This window comes from Ovis canadensis, chromosome 14 (assembly GCF_042477335.2).
Source record: "Ovis canadensis isolate MfBH-ARS-UI-01 breed Bighorn chromosome 14, ARS-UI_OviCan_v2, whole genome shotgun sequence".
Lineage (NCBI taxonomy): Eukaryota > Metazoa > Chordata > Mammalia > Artiodactyla > Bovidae > Ovis > Ovis canadensis.
Window position 1 is genome coordinate 68622355 of NC_091258.1, and position 17886 is coordinate 68640240.

The 17886-nt window shown below is 47.2% G+C and overlaps 2 protein-coding genes across 2 annotated transcripts in view; one reads left to right on the plus strand and one right to left on the minus strand.

The window, feature by feature from the left end:
* RUVBL2 (RuvB like AAA ATPase 2) overlaps positions 1–17886 on the plus strand; it is a 93105-nt gene that overhangs the window by 24218 nt on the left and 51001 nt on the right. The window lies entirely within an intron of this gene.
* On the minus strand, positions 25–4643 carry KCNA7 (potassium voltage-gated channel subfamily A member 7). The gene is made up of 2 exons (XM_069549354.1): positions 3987–4643; positions 25–2762 (listed from the first exon to the last, which is right to left on the minus strand). Exons 1-2 carry the CDS (start codon positions 4539–4541, stop codon positions 1947–1949), a joined length of 1371 nt encoding a protein of 456 aa, XP_069405455.1. The 5' UTR covers positions 4542–4643; the 3' UTR covers positions 25–1946.

Here is a 17886-nt window from a genome sequence, read left to right on the forward strand (position 1 = left end):
AAAAATAACAACAAGAAGTCTCTGTAAACCACTGGATGGATTTTAATAAATTAATACAAGTACTTTGAATTAATACAAGTACCTGGCACATAGGAAGCCCTATATGTGTTAGTGATTTCACCATCCTCCTCCTCCTCCAAATGCCCTTTTAGTACTGAAAGATCTCTGACCTTGGGTAACCGCCTCCCCTCTGAGCCTCAGTTTCCTCATTTGTGAGGAATGAAGCTGTTAAGTTCCGGTGCTGATCAGCGGGCTGATGGGCACACGTGGGGTCAGGCAGCTGGCCACAAGTCCTGCCCCCCGCCCCAACTGGAACATTCCACACGACCTCGGGAAGCCCCTCCCATGCTTTGAGATGCTGGTTTCTCCCCAGGGAAATAAAGCGGGCCCTGCAGTTTGTCTGATACACTTCTTGAACCGCGGGAGGGGTGGCGTACCCAATTGGGGATCTTTGTGAGATTCCATGGCTGCATATCTCTTGGGTTCAAGGGCACTGACTTTTTCTGCCTTTTTCCTTTTTGGTTCTCTTTCTCTGGGGTGCTCTGGCCTCTTTTCCAATTCTAGATTTCTGTCCCTCTCATTCTGGATGCCTGACACCCGCCCCCTCTGGGTCCCTGTCTTCCCTCTCTCAGGATCTTTTTTCCCCTCTTTGGATTTCCCTTTCTCTCTCTAGGTCTCTATACCTCCCCAGCTCTCTATCCCCCTCCTCTGGGTTTCTATCCCCCAATCAGGTCTGAACAGAGTACAGTTTCTACCCCTTTTCCCTTCCCTTGTGGCTCTGATCTCCATGCCTGAAAGCAAAACTCTAGGGGAAGACAGATAAAGAAGGGGTTGGTTTGAATGGCAAAACAAGGCAGGTGTGTGGTAAACGGAAGGGGTATCTACATCTTGCTAGTTCACCCAGAAGCCCTCTGCATGACCAACTGAATCTAGATACAGAAACCAGCCCTGCCCCTCCTTATAGTGATGACACTGAGCAAACCAGTTCAGTTGGTCTCCTAGAGTCCACACACTACATTTGCTCCTTGACACATGATTACTTCCTAGTGCTATTATCCCTAGGTCCACTAAATGCAAGCAAACCAACATGGCCCTATAGACCTCATACATACACTGCAACTCAACCCAATATTCCTACAGGACTCAGCAAACACACCTTGATGTAACTCAACTCAGTTTTACGTCCCAAGTGAACCAGCCCTATGAGACTCACATGATTATACAACTCATTATGATCCAACTTAATGTTGCCCTGGAAAATTTCTAGCCACATAACGCTATGCAATTCAACATGACAGAACCCTGAAACACTCCTACGCATTTACATTCCAACCCAACTTGACCTCATATGACCTAGAAAGCTCACATTCTATCACTTGACTCTTCGTATTTGGCTCACAAGTTCACAGAACCTAAAATAACATGGCCCTAGAAGAATCACAGAGCCACTCAGTTTCCAATGTCTCAACTCAACTCGACAACACCATGCATGAACACACAATCAGTCCCAACAATGCCATGGGTGACCACCTTACTTGATCCAACATGGCCCCAGGGGACTCATAAAACCACAGAACCCTGCACAATGCTGTTGGACAAGACTCCCAACCCAACATGGAAGCAAGAAACTCACAAAACTATGTGACCAAACCTATCTCAACACTACCCCAAAAGGCTCCACAAGCATTGTACAACCGAGTGCAGTACAAACCAATGGAGCCTCCATCTCAACTCAGTATAACCCATTGCCATTCACTGTCACCGCAGGAGGTACCCACAGGAGCTACCAATCCACAACTCAAGACCCAATAAGACTTAGTGTTCCCCAGTTCATTACCACGTAACTTAGTTCATCCTAGAAACAATACCCTCCCCCTAACTTTTCCCTCCTCCCTTCCCGCCCTCCCTCCAAGGAAATGTGAGGTCCTTCAGACCTCAACTGTCCCTCACACTTCGGTGACCATGTGTTTCCCAGGGGGGGCCCAGAGTGGAGGTGGCAGCTCAGACACCTCTGGATCCACCAACCCCCCATTGACCTTGCCCTCCAAGGGGCCACAGGGCTGCGTGTCCACGTGGCTGTACATCCCAGCCTCTTCATCATCTGTCTCCCGGTGGTAAAAGTAGCTGAAGTTGGAGACAATGACTGGCACAGGTAGGGAAATGGTCAGCACGCCGGCGATGGCGCACAGAGAGCCAACTATCTTGCCACCCACAGTGACGGGTGCCATGTCTCCATAGCCAACTGTGGTCATAGTGACCACCGCCCACCAGAAGGATTCAGGGATGCTGGTGAAATGGGAGTCGGCCCGATCCACCTCGGCAAAATAGACTGCGCTGGAGAAGAGGACCACACCAATGAAGAGGAAGAAGATGAGGAGGCCTAGCTCGCGCATGGAGGCCCTTAAGGTCTGGCCCAAGATCTGCAGGCCCTTTGAGTGCCTGGAGAGCTTGAAGATGCGGAAGACGCGTACCAGTCGGATGACTCGCAGGATGGCCAGCGACATGGCTGGCTGGCCCACTCCCCGCTGCCGGGCCAGCTCGGTACCCAGTGCCACAAAGTAGGGTAGGATGGCCACGAAATCGATGAGGTTCATCACATTCTTGAAGAAGGCTGTCTTGCTTGGGCAGGCCGCCAGGCGCACCAGCAGTTCGAAGGAGAACCAACAGATGCACAGAGTCTCCACCACAAAGAACGGGTCATCGAAGGGCAAGCGAGGCGGGGGTCCAGGCACTGGGCTGGAGCCGTTCAGCCGAGCTGGGAACTGCAGGGAGGAAAGGATTCAGGAAGGACCATGCCAGGGCTGGGACACACTGGAATGGCCATTATTTGCGGGTTAAATATTCAACTACTTCTTTACAAATTGGCCAATAGCCGCTGTCTCCAGAACCCCGCTGACCCAGTTGGCAGAGCCTTCCTACCAGGACCCCAGGGATCATCCCTGTAAGGCTGACTTTTGGATCCTTGATCCTTCATTGGCAGGGTCTCCTGAAACGATGCTAGAGTGGAGCTCAACCTCGTCCCTTCCGAAATCCCGCCCACAGCGTTGAATTTCCAGATGGGGAGAGTCCCAGTTCTGGCCTCACTCCCTTATGCCTCGCCCTCTCCAAACTCAGCCCAGACCGTGATTGTTAAAGACCTTATCTTTAATGCCAAAACCCGGGCTCCTCCTCTCACTAACTTCATTTCAACTTTCTTTACGATGGAGGCCTCTTACCCCAGCCCTCAGGCCCCACCCCTCTATCTCCATCTCCCTAGGTGGCTTTCTTCAGATCCCAGCCCTCAGTGCCTGCAGCCCATCCTTCCCATTGGTTACTGCCAGCCGCACAGACAGCCGACTTTTCAGTTTCTCCTTACCCTTCAGTTTTGATTTCTTAATACACCTTTCCTCCTGCCCTCCACAGGCCGGGTTTCTCACCTACCTCAACTCTCACCTTCTGATAAGGCAGATCCTCCTATTCATATCCTCAGGTCCCTCCCCATTAAGCTATATACATTTCCCTTCCCCAGCCCAGATTTTAATGATAGAATCCCCTACTCGGGCGCTGTCCCTGGCTTGCTCCCCCTCTCACAGCTTCCCAGGTGGCGCTAGCGGTAAAGAACCTGCCTCCCAGTGCAGGAGACTTAAGAGACAGAGGGTCTATCCAAGGGTGGGGAAGATCTTCTGCAGAAGGAAATGGCAACCCACTCCGGTATTCTTGCCTGGGAAATCCCACGGACAGAGGAGCCTGGCTGGCTACGGTCCATAGGGTGGCAAAGAGTAGGACACGACTGAAGCAATTTAGCACGCACAGCCCCTCGCCCCCAATTCTGATTCGTTTGGTTTTCCAACCCCAATACCCTGCCCACGCACGGCCAGGCCCCACCTTCCTGAGAAGCCCCGCCTCCCAATGCCCCTTACCCCACCTTATGATTGGCCAGGACCCCGTGGACGCGACCCACCTCCTCCCAAACCCCGCCCCGCCACACTCAGGCCCCGCCCCCTTACCGGGCCAGAGGCGGCCACCGCCGCAAGCCCCGGGTTGTAGCGGTCGTCGCGAAAGTCGGGTAGCGTCTCGAGGCAGAAGACGACGATGGAGACGAGGATGACAAGCACTGAGACGACGGCGAGCACGCGCGCCGCCTGCGAGCTCTCGGGGAACTCGAAGAGCAGCCAGAGTTGGCGCGCGAAGGCGTGGCGGGGCAGGGGGCGCTCGGTCGGCAAGGGGCAGCCCTCATCCTCGCGCAGGCGCGCTAGTGCTGCGCCGCCCAGCCCGTAGAAGGCCACCTCCTCCAGGAAGACGTCGAGCGGCACGTGCGCCGGCCGCCGCAGCCGCCCGCCCGACTGGTAGTAGTAGAGGACTGCGTCGAAGCTGGGCCGATGCCGATCGAAGAAGTACTCGCGGCGCGCGCCGTCGTAGAAGCGGCTGCGGCGCACCGGGTCCCCGAGCAGCGTGTCCGGGAAGCGGCCCAGCGTGCGGGCCCGGGTCTCGAACCGCAGCCCGGCCACGTTGAGCACCACCCGCTCGCAGCAGCCGCAGGGCGGCGGGCACCCGGGCTCCATGGCGCGCGCAGCCCCGGCGACCCGCGGACGGACGTGTGGCCCCGACGCCCGACCCGGCCCGGCCCGGCCCCGCCTCGGCCGCCGCAGCCGCCTCCCCAGCCTGGTGTCCGGTGTCCACGCGTAAAAATAGCCCGGCCGCGCGGCCAAGGCGCGGGGGAGGGGGCGCCGTGACCCCGGCGGGGCAGAGGGCGGCCGCGCGCCCTCTGCCGGGGCGCCCTCCCTTCCGCCTGGCTGCCGCCGCGCTGGGGTTTCTCCGGGTTCATTCCACCTTCGGGGCCCCTTTCTCCCCGTCTCTCCATCTCCTGAGACCTCTGTTCTGCGGCCCTCCGGGTTTCCGTGTGTGTGTGTGTCATCTGTTTTTTAAATGAGCATCTGAGCCCCTCTGTGGGAGTCACAAATTTCTCTCTCTCATTCGTTTGTATGTCTCTGCTTCTGGCTATGTCATCGCTTTGGGTCTCTCTGATCTCAAGGATGTATCTCTGAGTATGTCTCTGGGTCATTTTTCCCTGGGTTTTTGCCGTTCTAGAGTCACCTGTACCTGGGGATTCCTGGCAGTCTCTGTGTCTTGGTCTCTCTGAATCTCCGTCTTCAGTTTGATTCTGAAGAGAGACATCACTCCCTCTTTATATCTTGTTTCTCTTGGTTTCTGTCTTCCATCTCTGCCTAGGTCTCTCTGCTTCTTGTCTCTCCGGCTCTCTTCTCTCTTATTATCTCTTAGCTCGCTGTGTCTCTGTCCCTGGGATTCTCTGGGGCTCCCTTTCAGCTAGCTTTCTTTCCCTGTGTCTCTGGATTACTGCAAGTCTCTCTCTCGGGGCCTCTGGACCACTGAGCCTCTCTGGAGTCATACCTCTGAATCTCTCTCCGACCATCACTCTAGGTTGGCTCGGCCACTGTCCTGGTGGTTGCCCCATCCTGGGGACGCTCCAGCAGCTGCTCATGAGCGTGAGCCCCCCACACCGGATCCCCTCGCTCTCCTCTCCCACCCCCACCCCAGGGTCTCCACCTGGCTTCTCTGCCAGACTTTCTGAGCCCCAGCAAGGCCTGAGCTGGGGCCCTGAATAGTGCAAAAGGAGGCCGGGCCTGCCAGGAACAGGTGGGGGGTGGGCTGGGGAGATGCCGCAGGGTCACTCGAAGGGACCAAAGGACAGACCGACGATGGCCTTCCAGCCACCGGTGTCCTATGACACCGGGTAAAAATAGCCCCATCGGTTGAGCTTGGAGGGAAGCAGTGGGGATTGGACGCCCAGACTCCTGGGAATGAGTCCCCGGGCGCCCTCTGCTGGGGGAGAGGAGAGAGCCATTGAAGGTTTTAGCTCCCTAGGAATTTTGGCCCTCTTCCCGTCTACAGTTCAGTTCAGTCGCTCAGTCGTGTCCAGCTCTTTGCGACCCCATGACCCGCAGCACGCCAGGCGTCCCTGTCCATTACCAACTCCGAGAGTCCACCCAAACCCATGTCCATTGAGTCGGTGATACCACCCGACGATCTTATCCTCTGTCGTCCCCTTCTCCTCCCGCCCTCAATCTTTCCCAGCATCAGGATCTTTTCTTGTCTACAGATTCTGCGATATTGTCACCATCCGTCTGAGTTTGTGTCCCTCTCTGTGTGTCTATGTCCCTTTCTTTCATGGTCTTTGACCCTTCCGGTGACTGAATCTCTCTCCCCGCTGCCCCCTCCATCTCTCTGGCCTTTTCCCTTCTCTCTGGTCTTTTCTCTCTTTTTTTCTCCTCTTTCTCAGAACTCACAGAAGCCTCTTTGTGGGTTTCTGAACATTTGGTATGAACAGATCCTTTCTCCTTTCTATAACCATATCTCTTACACCCTCCCACTACTGAGCCTGGAGGTGGGCTCACTCTTCCGTTCACCTCCAGAAAATTCTTCTTCTTTCACTTCCAGAAAATTCTCCCTTTCTCAGCTCCTCTGACATTCATGCTATCCATGGACACCTTTCTCCAGCCTTCCCTAAAAACTCATCCTTCCCCCTTCTGGCCATTCCCACTCTTTCAGGGAAGAGTTTCATTCCTGGCTCCATATTCATCTCTCTAAAACTACTGTCATAGGGAATTCCCTGATGGTCCTAACAGTGACCCAGTCCTTCCAGTCCCTGGGAGAGGACCTGATATCTCACAAACTGCAAGGCAGCCAAAAAAAAAAAAAAAAAAAGGCGGGGGGGGGGAAAGCTGCAATCATCATCCTTGGAACAGATGCTATGTGATTTTAGAGGTTAGATCATAAAAGGCAAGCTTCCACCCCATTCTTTTCCTTGGGAAACTTGTGCAGGCCAGATGACAAGGCCCATGTAGAAAGGACCCTAGGTCACTAAACTTGCAGCTAATCAGCAGCATCAGCCTGCAGCCAAGTGAGTGAGCCATCTTAGAAGCACATCCTCCTGCCCCAGCTAGGCTACCCACTGTAGCACAGATAAGTCTCCCCGCCAACCCCCCTGTCCCACCCTGCCCAGCTTGTAGCCTTGTGAGCAAAATGAATGGTCTTTGTTGTTTTCAGTCACACAGTTTTTGGGTGGTTTGTTACACACACCACAATAATAGATAATCCACATGTGGTATCTTGGTACTCTGAGCCTATCATTGCCATCCAATCTACCCCAGCCTCCTCCCTTCCTTCCTGCCTCCCCCCTCCTTCCTTCCATTTTTAAAGTTTTATAAAGCTACCGTTCACTCATTTCAATTCACACAGAGGACTTCCCTGGTGACCAGTGGCTAAGATTCTGTACTTACTAATCCCACACACAAAAAAGACTCTGCACTCCCAATGCAGGGGGCCTGGGTTCAATCCCTGGTCCGGGAACTAGATCCCTCATGCTGTAATGAAGATTGATGATCCTGAGTCCTGCAACAAAGACTTTGAGCATCCTAAATAAATATTAAAAAATAAAAGGGGCTTCCCTGATGGCTCAGATGCTAAAGAATCTGCCTGTAATGCAGAAGACCTAGGTTCCATCTATGGGTTGGGAAGATCTCCTGGAGAAGGGAATGGCAATCCACTCCAGTATTCTTGCCTGGAAAATCCCACAGACAGAGGAGTCTGGCGAGCTACAGTCCATAGGGTCACAAAGAGTCGGACACGACTGAGCGACTAATACACTTTGAAAAAATTAAGTATACAACCCAATGGCTCCTCCTGTATTCATGAGTTTTGCATCCATCACCACAATCAAATTTAGACCATTTTTGTTATCCCCCCAAGAGAAACTCTACACCCCTATCTGTCACCCCTTAATTGAACCACCCACAACTTGGAGGTAATTTGCTACAGCAGTAACAGGAAACTAAGAGACGGTCTCTCCTCTTCCTTGGTATCATTTTTGCTCCTGTGTTACAGTAAGACCTTTTTTTAAAATTAGCTTTAATTTTGAAATATTTTCAGACTTACAAAAGAGAGGCAAAGATAGCACAGAGAATTCATGATAGCCTTCACCCAGATTCTCCTAATGTTAGTCTTACATTACCATGGTTCCTTTGTTGAAGAAGCTGACAATGGTACAATACTATTGACTAAATGATGTTCAAATTGCCTCCATTTTTCCGATTAATGTCCTTTCTTCCTTCTAAGATCCAATCCAGAATACCATGTTGCATTGAGCTTTCATGTCCTGTTAGCCTCCTGCAATTCTGCAATTTTTTTTTTTTTTACTTTTTCCTTGTCTTTAATCACTTCAACACTTTTGAAGAATTCTGTCCCTACTGAAGGTCAGTGGACTATTCTTCAGTTTGCATAATAGAGTTTTGCCAAGAGAACGTACTGGTCATAGCAAACACCCTCTTCCAACAACACAAGAGAAGACTCTACACATGGACATCACCAGACAGTCAACATCGAAATCAGACTGATTATATTCTTTGCAGCCAAAGATGGAGAAGCTGTATACAGTCAGCAAAAATAAGACCAGGAGCTGACTGTGGCTCAGATCATGATCTCCTAATTGCCAAATTCAGAGTTAAATTGAAGAAAGTAGGGAAAACCACTAGACCATTCAGGTATGACCTAAATAAAATCCCTAATGATTATACAGTGGAAGTGAGAAATAGATTTAAGGGAGCAAATCTGATAGGCAGAGTGCCTGATGAACTATGGACAGAGGTTTGTGACATTGTACAGGAGACAGGGAGCAAGATCATCCCCAAGAAAAAGAAATGCAAAAAGGAAAATGGCTATCCGAGGAGGCCTTACAAATAGCTACAAAAAGAAGAGAAGCCAAAAGCAAAGGAGAAAAGGAAAGATATACCCATTTGAATGCAGAGTTCCAAAGAATAGCAAGGAGAGATAAGAAACCCTTCTTCAGCAATCAATGCAAAGAAATAGAGGAAAACAGTAGAGTGGGAAACACTAGAGATCTCTTCAAGAAAATTAGAGATACCAAGGCAACATTTCATGCAAAGATGGGTACAAGAAAGGACAGAAATGGTATGGACCTAACAGAAGCAGAAGACATTAAGAAGAGGTGGCAAGAATACACAGAAGAACTGTACAAAAAAGATCTTCATGACCCAGATAATCACGATGGTGTGATCACTCACCTATAGCCAGACATCCTGGAATGTGAAGTCAAGTAGGTCTTAGGAAGCATCACTGTGAATAAAGCTAGTGGAGGTGATGGAATTCCAGTTGAGCTGTTTCAAATCTTAAAAGATCATGCTGTGAAAGTGTTGCACTCAATATGCCAGCAAACTTGGAAAACCCAGCAGTGGCCACAGGACTGGAAAAGGTCAACTTTCATTCCAATCCCTAAGAAAGGTCAATTTTCATTCCAATCCCTAATTAAAGCATCCTTCAATTTCATGGCTGCAGTCACCATCCACAGTGATTTTGGAGCCCAAGAAAATAAGGTCTGTCTCTGGTTCCATTGTTTCCCCATCTATTTGCCGTGAAGTGATGGGACCGGATGCCATGATCTTCATTTTCAATTATAGTTATTATTTTTCCCTTTGTAATTAATGAATTAACTTGGGACAGCCATTTGGTGGGGGGGGGGTTCTGGTCAAGTTTATTGAGGTTTAATTCACATACAATAAACTTGATCCTTTTCAGTGTACATTTGTATGAATTTTGAAAAATGTATAGTCATGTAACTGCCACTACAGTAAAAATTTAGGACCGCTCCATCCCCACCCCCAAAGTTCCCTTCTTCCCGTTGTAGTCAGCTGCCTCCCACACTTCCAGCTCTTGGAAACTACTGCTCTGTTTTCTCTCCCTCTTTTCTTGTAGTTTTGCGTTTTTCAGAATGTCAAATAAGGCCGACCCTTGAGTAACTCCAGGTTGGAAAGGAGTGCTAATGGTCCACCCAGTTGAAAATCTGAGTACTGTGTTTTCTCCGTATCCATGGTTCCACTTTCAGGAATTCAAGCAACCAAATGGTTTAGTACTGCAGTACTGAGTGCTGAAACACATTCACCTATAAGTAGATACATTGTTTCATTTATACTTGTTCAAGAGTCCAGTATAAATGAAATCATACAGTGTGTAGCCTTTTCCATATGGTTTCTTACCTTTAGCATAGTGCATGGAAGATTCATTCCTGCTATGCATACCAGTAGCTCTTTCCTTTTATTTTTTATTGAAGTATAGTTGACTTTCCTCCTTCTTCCTCTTTTTTTTTTTTTTTGAATAAGGATTCAAGATTCAGATCGCCTTCTCTCTCTTTTTAAAAATTTATTAATTCATTTATTTTTGGCTGTACTGGGTCTTCGTCGCTGTGAGGGCTTTCTCTAGTTGTGGCAAGCGGGGGTTACTCTTTATTGCAATGGGCAGGCGTCTCATTTCAGTGGCTTCTCTTGTTGTGGAGCACAGGCTCTAGGGCGTGAGGGCTTTAGTAACTGCAGCTCATGGGCTCAGTAGTAGGGCTCCTGGACTAAACACAGGCTCAGTAGTTGTGGTATATGGGTTTCATTGGTCTGCGGCATGTGGGATCTTCCTGGATCAGGGAGAATGCGTGTCTCCTGCATTGGCAGGTGGATTCTTTATCCCTGAGCCATCAGGGAAGCCCCCTCCTCCTCCTTTTTAAAATTGAATGAAAGATTCTTTAAATTCTACAGAGCTTTACAATTTTCAAAAGTTTCACACACATGATTTCATCTAGTTCCATAATTACTCTTTTCCCCCACCCCCTCATGCCCCTGCCCCCTTCCCTCTCCCTACTGGTAGTTATTAGTTTGTTCTCTATATCTCTGAGTCTGCTTCTTTTGTGTTATGTTCACTAGTTTGTTGTAGTTTTTAGATTTCACATATAAGTGATATCATACAGTATGTGTCTTTCTCTGGCTTATTTCACTCTGCATGATGCCCTCCAAATCCATCCAGGTTGCAGTAAATGGCAAAATTTCATTCTTTATTGTGGTTGAGCAGTATTCCATTGTCTACTACGTCTTCTTTATCTATTCATCTGTTGACTGACACTTAGATTGCTTCCATATCTTGACACTGGCTCCTTCTCTCTGCCTCGCGCCCTCCCCTTCCCGCGCTGCATGAGAGGATCTTATTTCCCTGAACAGGGATAGAACCCATGCCCCCTGCAGTCTTAACCACTGCAGGGAAGTCCCAGACCCTGCCTCTTTCTTGAAGCACTTTCCTCCTTGGCTTCCTGGACTCTGGATTCTCCTGGCTTTTCTCCTACATTTGTGATCCCTCCTACTCAGTCTCCTTTGGTGAATCTTCTTGCTTTATCTCAATTCTGATGGAGGGCCTTGAGACTCAGTGCTCAGACATGTTCCCTTCTCCATCTTCTCTCGTAGCAGAGTTCATTCAGTCACGTGGCTTCATGTACCACCTCAACTCCAATGACTCCCAAATCTAGGTTTCCAGCCTCAAACTCTTCTGTAATTGCCATATCTTCCAACCTGCAATTCCACAGCTCCATCTGAGCGTCAAACAGACATCTTTGACATGTCCAAACCCAGAACTCCTCGATAATCCCACTCTTCCCCACATCTTCCCTCTCTAAATGAATGGCACCATCAGTCACCCAGTTGCTTACCCTACAAACCTAGGAGTGAGGATTATTGTTAATGGAAAATTAGCTTTATTTAAAGTTTTTCCTTAGGGATTTCCCTGGCAGTCCAGTGATTGAAACTTCACCTTCCAAAGCAGGGGGTGTGGGTTCGCTCCCTGGTCAGGGAGCTAGGATCCCACATGCCAAGTGGCCAAAAATCCAAAACGTAAAAAAAGTGGAAACAATGTTGCAACAAATTCAATAAAGACTTTAAAAACAGCCCACATCAAACACAAATCTTTTAAAAAGTTTTTTCTTTAGGCTTGTTATTTTGAAATCATTTCAGACTTACAGAAAATTTGCAAAAGGTATTAATAGCACAGATTTCCCATATATCCTTCACCCAGCTTTCACCAACATCAACTTCTTACATAACCATAGTACAATTATTTGCCAGGAAATTAACAATGGTATATTACTCAGATGTGAGTCTGAGTGAACTCCAGGAGTTGGTGATGGACAGGGAGGCCTGGCGTGCTGCGATTCATGGGGTCACAAAGAGTCGGACACGACTGAGCGACTGAAATGAACTGAACTGAACTGAACTGATTACCATTGACAAATAATGCTACAGACCTCATTTGAGTCTCAACAATTTTCCAGTGATGTTCTTCCTCCAGTTTAGAATCTAATCCAGGATCCCACATTACACTGAGTCGTCTCTTAATTTCCTCTGGGAATGATTTCTAATAATTCCACTCCTATAGCAACTGAATAACTGAGGTCACCTTCACAATAGATCCTAAATCTTACCCCTTCTTTTTATTCAACTGCTATATTAACTGGGCAGGACCTTATGAGGTCTTCCCAGGACAAACCTCCACCCTACTCTTGTCTTCTGCCTGCCTTTTGTAAAAAACCTTTAGCCAAAGAACAAATTTCATCAGAAAAAAAAAAGAAAAGGTGCAGAAGCGAAGAAGAGCAGTCAAACAAATAACAGTTTAATTATTAAACAAAGTCAACGACCTTTCGTTCTTCTTCAAGGGCTGTAGATAATATTCTGAGCCATCTCCTTTGAGACGTTTTGCAGATACCAAAACCTCCACCAGGTGGAAGAAGTTAACTGCATGATAACCAGACTGTGGCCACGACATAAGCTGCTTCGCCTTGCACAGTTCCTGAACTGCCCTCAAAGAAATGGGAAAAAACTACCTCTGGAACTGAAGATTCAGTTCAGTTCAGTCGCTCAGTCATGTCTGACTCTTGGCGACCCCATGGACTGCAGCACACCAGGCTTCCCTGTCCATCATCATCTCCCAGAGTTTGCTCAAACTCATGTCCATTGAGTCGATGATACCATCCAACCATCTGGTCCTCTGTCATCCCCTTCTCCTCCTGCCTTCAGTCTGTCCCAGTATCAGGGTCTTTTGCAGTGAGTCAGTTCTTTGCTCCAAGTATTGGAGCTTCAGCTTCAGTATCAGTCCTTCCAATGAATATTCAGGACTAATTTCCTTTAGGATTGACTGGTTTGATCTCCTCGCAGTCCAAGAGACTCTCAAGGGTCTTCTCCAACACTGCAGTTCAAAAGTATCAATTCTTCAGCACTCAGCTTTCTTTATGGTCCAACTGAAGATTAACTGTACTTAAAACAATCAAGATGATGTTGGTCAGACAACTGCATGACGAATTTCAAGATGATTGTCAGAGATGACTGTACTGCTCTGCATGTAGCTCCCTCCCTCTGCCTATACATCCCTGAAACACTCTTTTAAAAGTTCTTGTGGGGGGCACTTCTGGTTCAAGATGGTGGAGTAGAAAGATGTGTGCTCATCTCCTCCTGGGAGAACACCAAAATTACAAATAGCTGTTGAATAACCATTGACAGGAGGACTCTGGAACCCACCAACAAAGATACCCTTCCAAAGACAAAGAAGAAGCCACAATGAGATGGTAGGAGGGGCACAATCACAATAAAATCAAACCCCATACCTGCTGGGTGGGTGACCCACAAACTGGAGAACAATCATACAAAAAAAGTTCTCCCACTGCTGTGAAGGTTCTGAACCCTATGTCAGGCTCCCCAGTCTGGAGATCCTACAAAGGGACTAGGAATGCCCAGGAAATCTAGCCTTAAAGGCAGGCAGAATTCGATTACAGGACTTTCACAGGTCGGGGGGAAACAGAGTGCTCAGTCTTGGAAAGAGTTAGTTGCTCAATTGTGTCCGACTCTTTGGGACCCTGTGAACTGTAGCCGGCCAGGCTCCTCCATCCATGGGATTTTCCAGGCAAGGATACTGAAGTGGGGTGCCATTTCCTTCTCCAGGGGATCTTCCCAACCCAGGGACTGGACCTAGGTCTCCTGCATTGCAGGCAGACCCTCTACTGTCTGAGCCACCAGGGAAGTCCTTGGAGGGCACAAACAAAACCTTGTGTGCACCAACATACAGAAGAAAGGAGCAATGTCCCCACAGGTGACTGAACTAAAACTACCTGCTAGTGTTGGAGGGTCTCCTGTGGAGATGTGGGTTGGCAGGGACTCACATCAGGCCCCTGCCTGGAAGGTTCCCCTTGACCTTAACCCTTCTGGAGTTCACCATTAACCCTACCATAAAGCCCAAAGACCCCAGGGCTGGGTCACCTCAAGCCAAGCAACTACGAGGAAGGGAATACAACCCCACACATCAGCAGATAATTGGATTAAAGCTTTAGTGAGCAAGGCCCTGCCCACCAGAACAAGACCCAGTTTTTTTCCATCACCAATCCCTCCCATGAGGAAGCTTACACAAGCCTCTTAGCTTCATCCATCAGAGGGCAGACAGAAGAAGCACAGTCCCAAGCAGCTAAAACAAAAACCATATTACAGAAAGTGAATCACGATGAAAAAGCAGAAAGTTATGTCCCAGATGAAAGTGAAAGTCTCTCAGTCGTGCCCAACTCTTTGCAACCCTATGGACTATATAGTTCATGGGATTCTCCAGGCCAGAATACTGGAGTGGGTCGCCTTTCCCTTCTCCAGGGGATCTTCCCAACCCAGGGATTGAACCCAGGTCTCCTGAATTGCAGGCAAATTCTTTACCAGCTGAGCCACCAGGGAAGCCCAAGAATACTGGAGTGGGTAGCCTATCTCTTCTCCAGTGGATCTTCCCAACCCAGGAATCAAACCTGGGTCTCCTGCATTGCAGGTGTATTCTTTACCAGCTGAGCTATCAGGGAAACCCAAATGAAGGGACAAGATAAAACCCCAGAAAAACAACTAAATGAAGTGGAGATAGGCAAGCTTCCAGAAATAGAATTCAGAATAATGATAGTGAAGATGATCCAGGATCTCAGAAAAACAATGGAGAAGATGCAAGAAATGTTTACCAAAGATCAACAAGAACTAAAGAACAAACAGAGACGAATGATACACTAGAAGGAATAAACAGCAGAATAGCTGAGGCAGAAGAACAGATAAATGACATGGAGAACAGAATGGTGGGAATCACTGCCACACAACAGAATACAGAAAAAAGAATGAAAACAAATGAAGGGCCCTAAGAGACCTCTGGGACAACATTAAATGAGTGAACATTTGCATTATGGGGGTCCCAGCAGGAGAAGAGAGAGAGAAAGGATCTGAGAAAATGCTTGAAGAAATAATAGCTGAAAACTTCCCTAACATGGGAAAGGAAATAGTCAATCAAGTCCAGGAAGCACAGAGAGTCTCAAGCAGGATAAACCCAAGAAGGAACACACCAAGACACATAGTAATCAAACTGACAAAAATTAAAGACAAAGATAAAATATTAAAAGCAACAAGGGAAAAAAATGACAAATAACATATAAGGGAACTCCCATCAGGCTATCAACTGATTTCTCAACAGAAACTCTACAGGCCAGAAGGAAATGGCATGATATATTTAAAGTGATGAAAAGAAAGAATCTACAACCAAGAATACTCTACCCAGCAAGACTCTCATTCAGATTTGATGGAGAAATCAAAGATTTCCAAATAAAAAAGTTAAGAGAATTCAGCACCACCAAACCAGCTTTACAACATATGCCAAAGGAACTTCTCTAGGCGGGAAACATAAGATGAGGAAAAACCTACAGAAAATAAACCCGAAACAATTAAGAAAATGCTAACGGGTCTTACATAATTACCTTAACTGTAAATAGGATTAAATGCGCCAACCAAAAGACATAGACTGGCTGGGTGGATGAGAACATGCGCAGGTATGCACTTCCACTTACCACATCACTCTGCTTGACCCCCAAGTGGTATGTAATTATTTTATATTGTTAAGTTACTCATGTTCCCATTATGGCTTGCAATTGTAATTATCTTTCATTTTTTTGTCTGGCTACTGATTGTGAAAACTGACAAACATCTTTCACTATTATAAATAAATAATAAGCAACCAGGGTTTCCTTGGTGGCTTAGAAGGTAAAGAACCCACCTGCCAATGCGGGAGTTGTGGGTTAGATCCTCGGATCAGGAAAAGCCCCTGAAGAAGGGAATGGCAACCCACGTCAGTATTCTTGCCTGGAGAATCCCAGACAGAGGAGCTTGGTGGGCTACAGTTCATGGGGTCACAAAGAGTTAGACATGACTGAGTGACTAACACTTAAGCAACCAAAGTAAAAAGAGAGAGAGAGAGAAAAAAAAAGTTCTTGTGGAACTTCCCTGGTGGTCCAGTGGTTAAGACTCCACTCTCCCACTGCAGGGGGCACAGGTTCCATTCCTGGTTGGGGAACTAAGATTCCTCCATGTAGCATGGCACAGTCAAAATAAATAAATAAATAAAAGTTCTCGTGCTCTGATTGGTAGGGGGGAGTTGGTTCTTTGGTACATGAGTCCACCTTCTCCCCAGATGCCTGGCCTCCTGAATAAAGCAACTTTCCCTTCCTACTAACACTCATCTCTGGAGTATTGACTTCCCAGTGGTGAGCAGCTGAACCTGAGTTCAATAACACTACCTTCTTAGTCCAACCCATCATCTCTTTCCTGGAAATTATAGCCTCCTGAGCATCTGCTTGTTCCCCTTCAGCCTCTTTCCTGCATTTTCTTCTGTCTATTGCCATTGATGTGATCTTTTAATAATGCAAATTATGCTTTGTCCATCTTCTGATCTAAGCCCTTTAGTAACTTCCTATTTATTTTCAAATAAAATCTGCCCTCTCCCCCATGTGATACTTTATTCTGGCAAAGATCAGCAATGGCTGCTACAACCAGGGGGTGAGAGATGAGATGGTTCGGGAAAAGTGGCAAAGTCTCACTGCTCAGATTAGCGAGGAGAAAATGTATTTCTAGAGGGAGATCTGTCAGTTGGCTCCTTGATCAGGTGGCCAAATTCAGCATCATAATAGTGGGACTATCTCCAGATGTGATGCAGTCGAAGTCTTAAGTATCACCAGGGAAAAGTTCTTACCAAAAATGCTCAACATCAGTTTATTCAAACTTCAGACTCAATTTCCATTTTACAGGCAAACAGGGTTAGTGCAAGACACTGTAAACCCCATGAGGAAATAATCAGAAATCCAGAATGTGGGACTTTCTACTGGAAACTGGTCTGAACTCAGGGGAAAAACCAACAACATAATTTGGGAAAAAGTGCCTGTGTCTGTATTCTATATTAAAAGAGAATAAAGAAAAAAAAAGGATAAAGAGACAGGACAACCAAATACAATGCATGAGGCTTGATTGACTTCTGGTTGAGATTAAAACAAAATACTTGTGGGTCTATTGGGAAAGTCTGATTTCTGAATAAATCTGAAATAGAGACTGGATAAACTTTCTTAGAGGTGAAAATAGTTTTGTGGGACTGGATAAACTTTCTCAGAGGTGAAAGTAGTTTTGTGGTTATGTAGAAGAATGCTCTTAATCTTAAGGGATGCATGCTGAAACATTTAGAGGTGCAGTGCCTCAGAAATTTACTTTTCAATGATACAGGGAAAAAAATTATTAAAGCACGTTTAACTTTATTTTCATTAAATTTTTTATTTCGAAATAATTTCAGAATTTTGGGAAGGCTCCAAAAAAATAGTTCAGGGGGTTCTCATATACATACGTAGATAAACCAAATATGTCAAAGTACTTAAAACACGATAATAATCATTTAAATTTGTAATAATTCCTGCAATTATTATTAAATAGGCAATTGAATCTATCCAAAAAACTTAAAAAATACTTAACTTTTTACAGGTCTCTTGCTGCTGCTGCTGCTAAGTCGCTTCAGTCGTGTCCGACTCTGTGCGACCCCAGAGACGGCAGCCCATCAGGCTCCACCATCCCTGGGATTCTCCAGGCAAGAACACTGGAGCGGGTTGCCATTTCCTTCTCCAATGCATGAAAGTGAAAAGTGAAAGTGAAGTCGCTCAGTCGTGTCCGACTCCCAGCGACCCCATGGACTGCAGCCCAC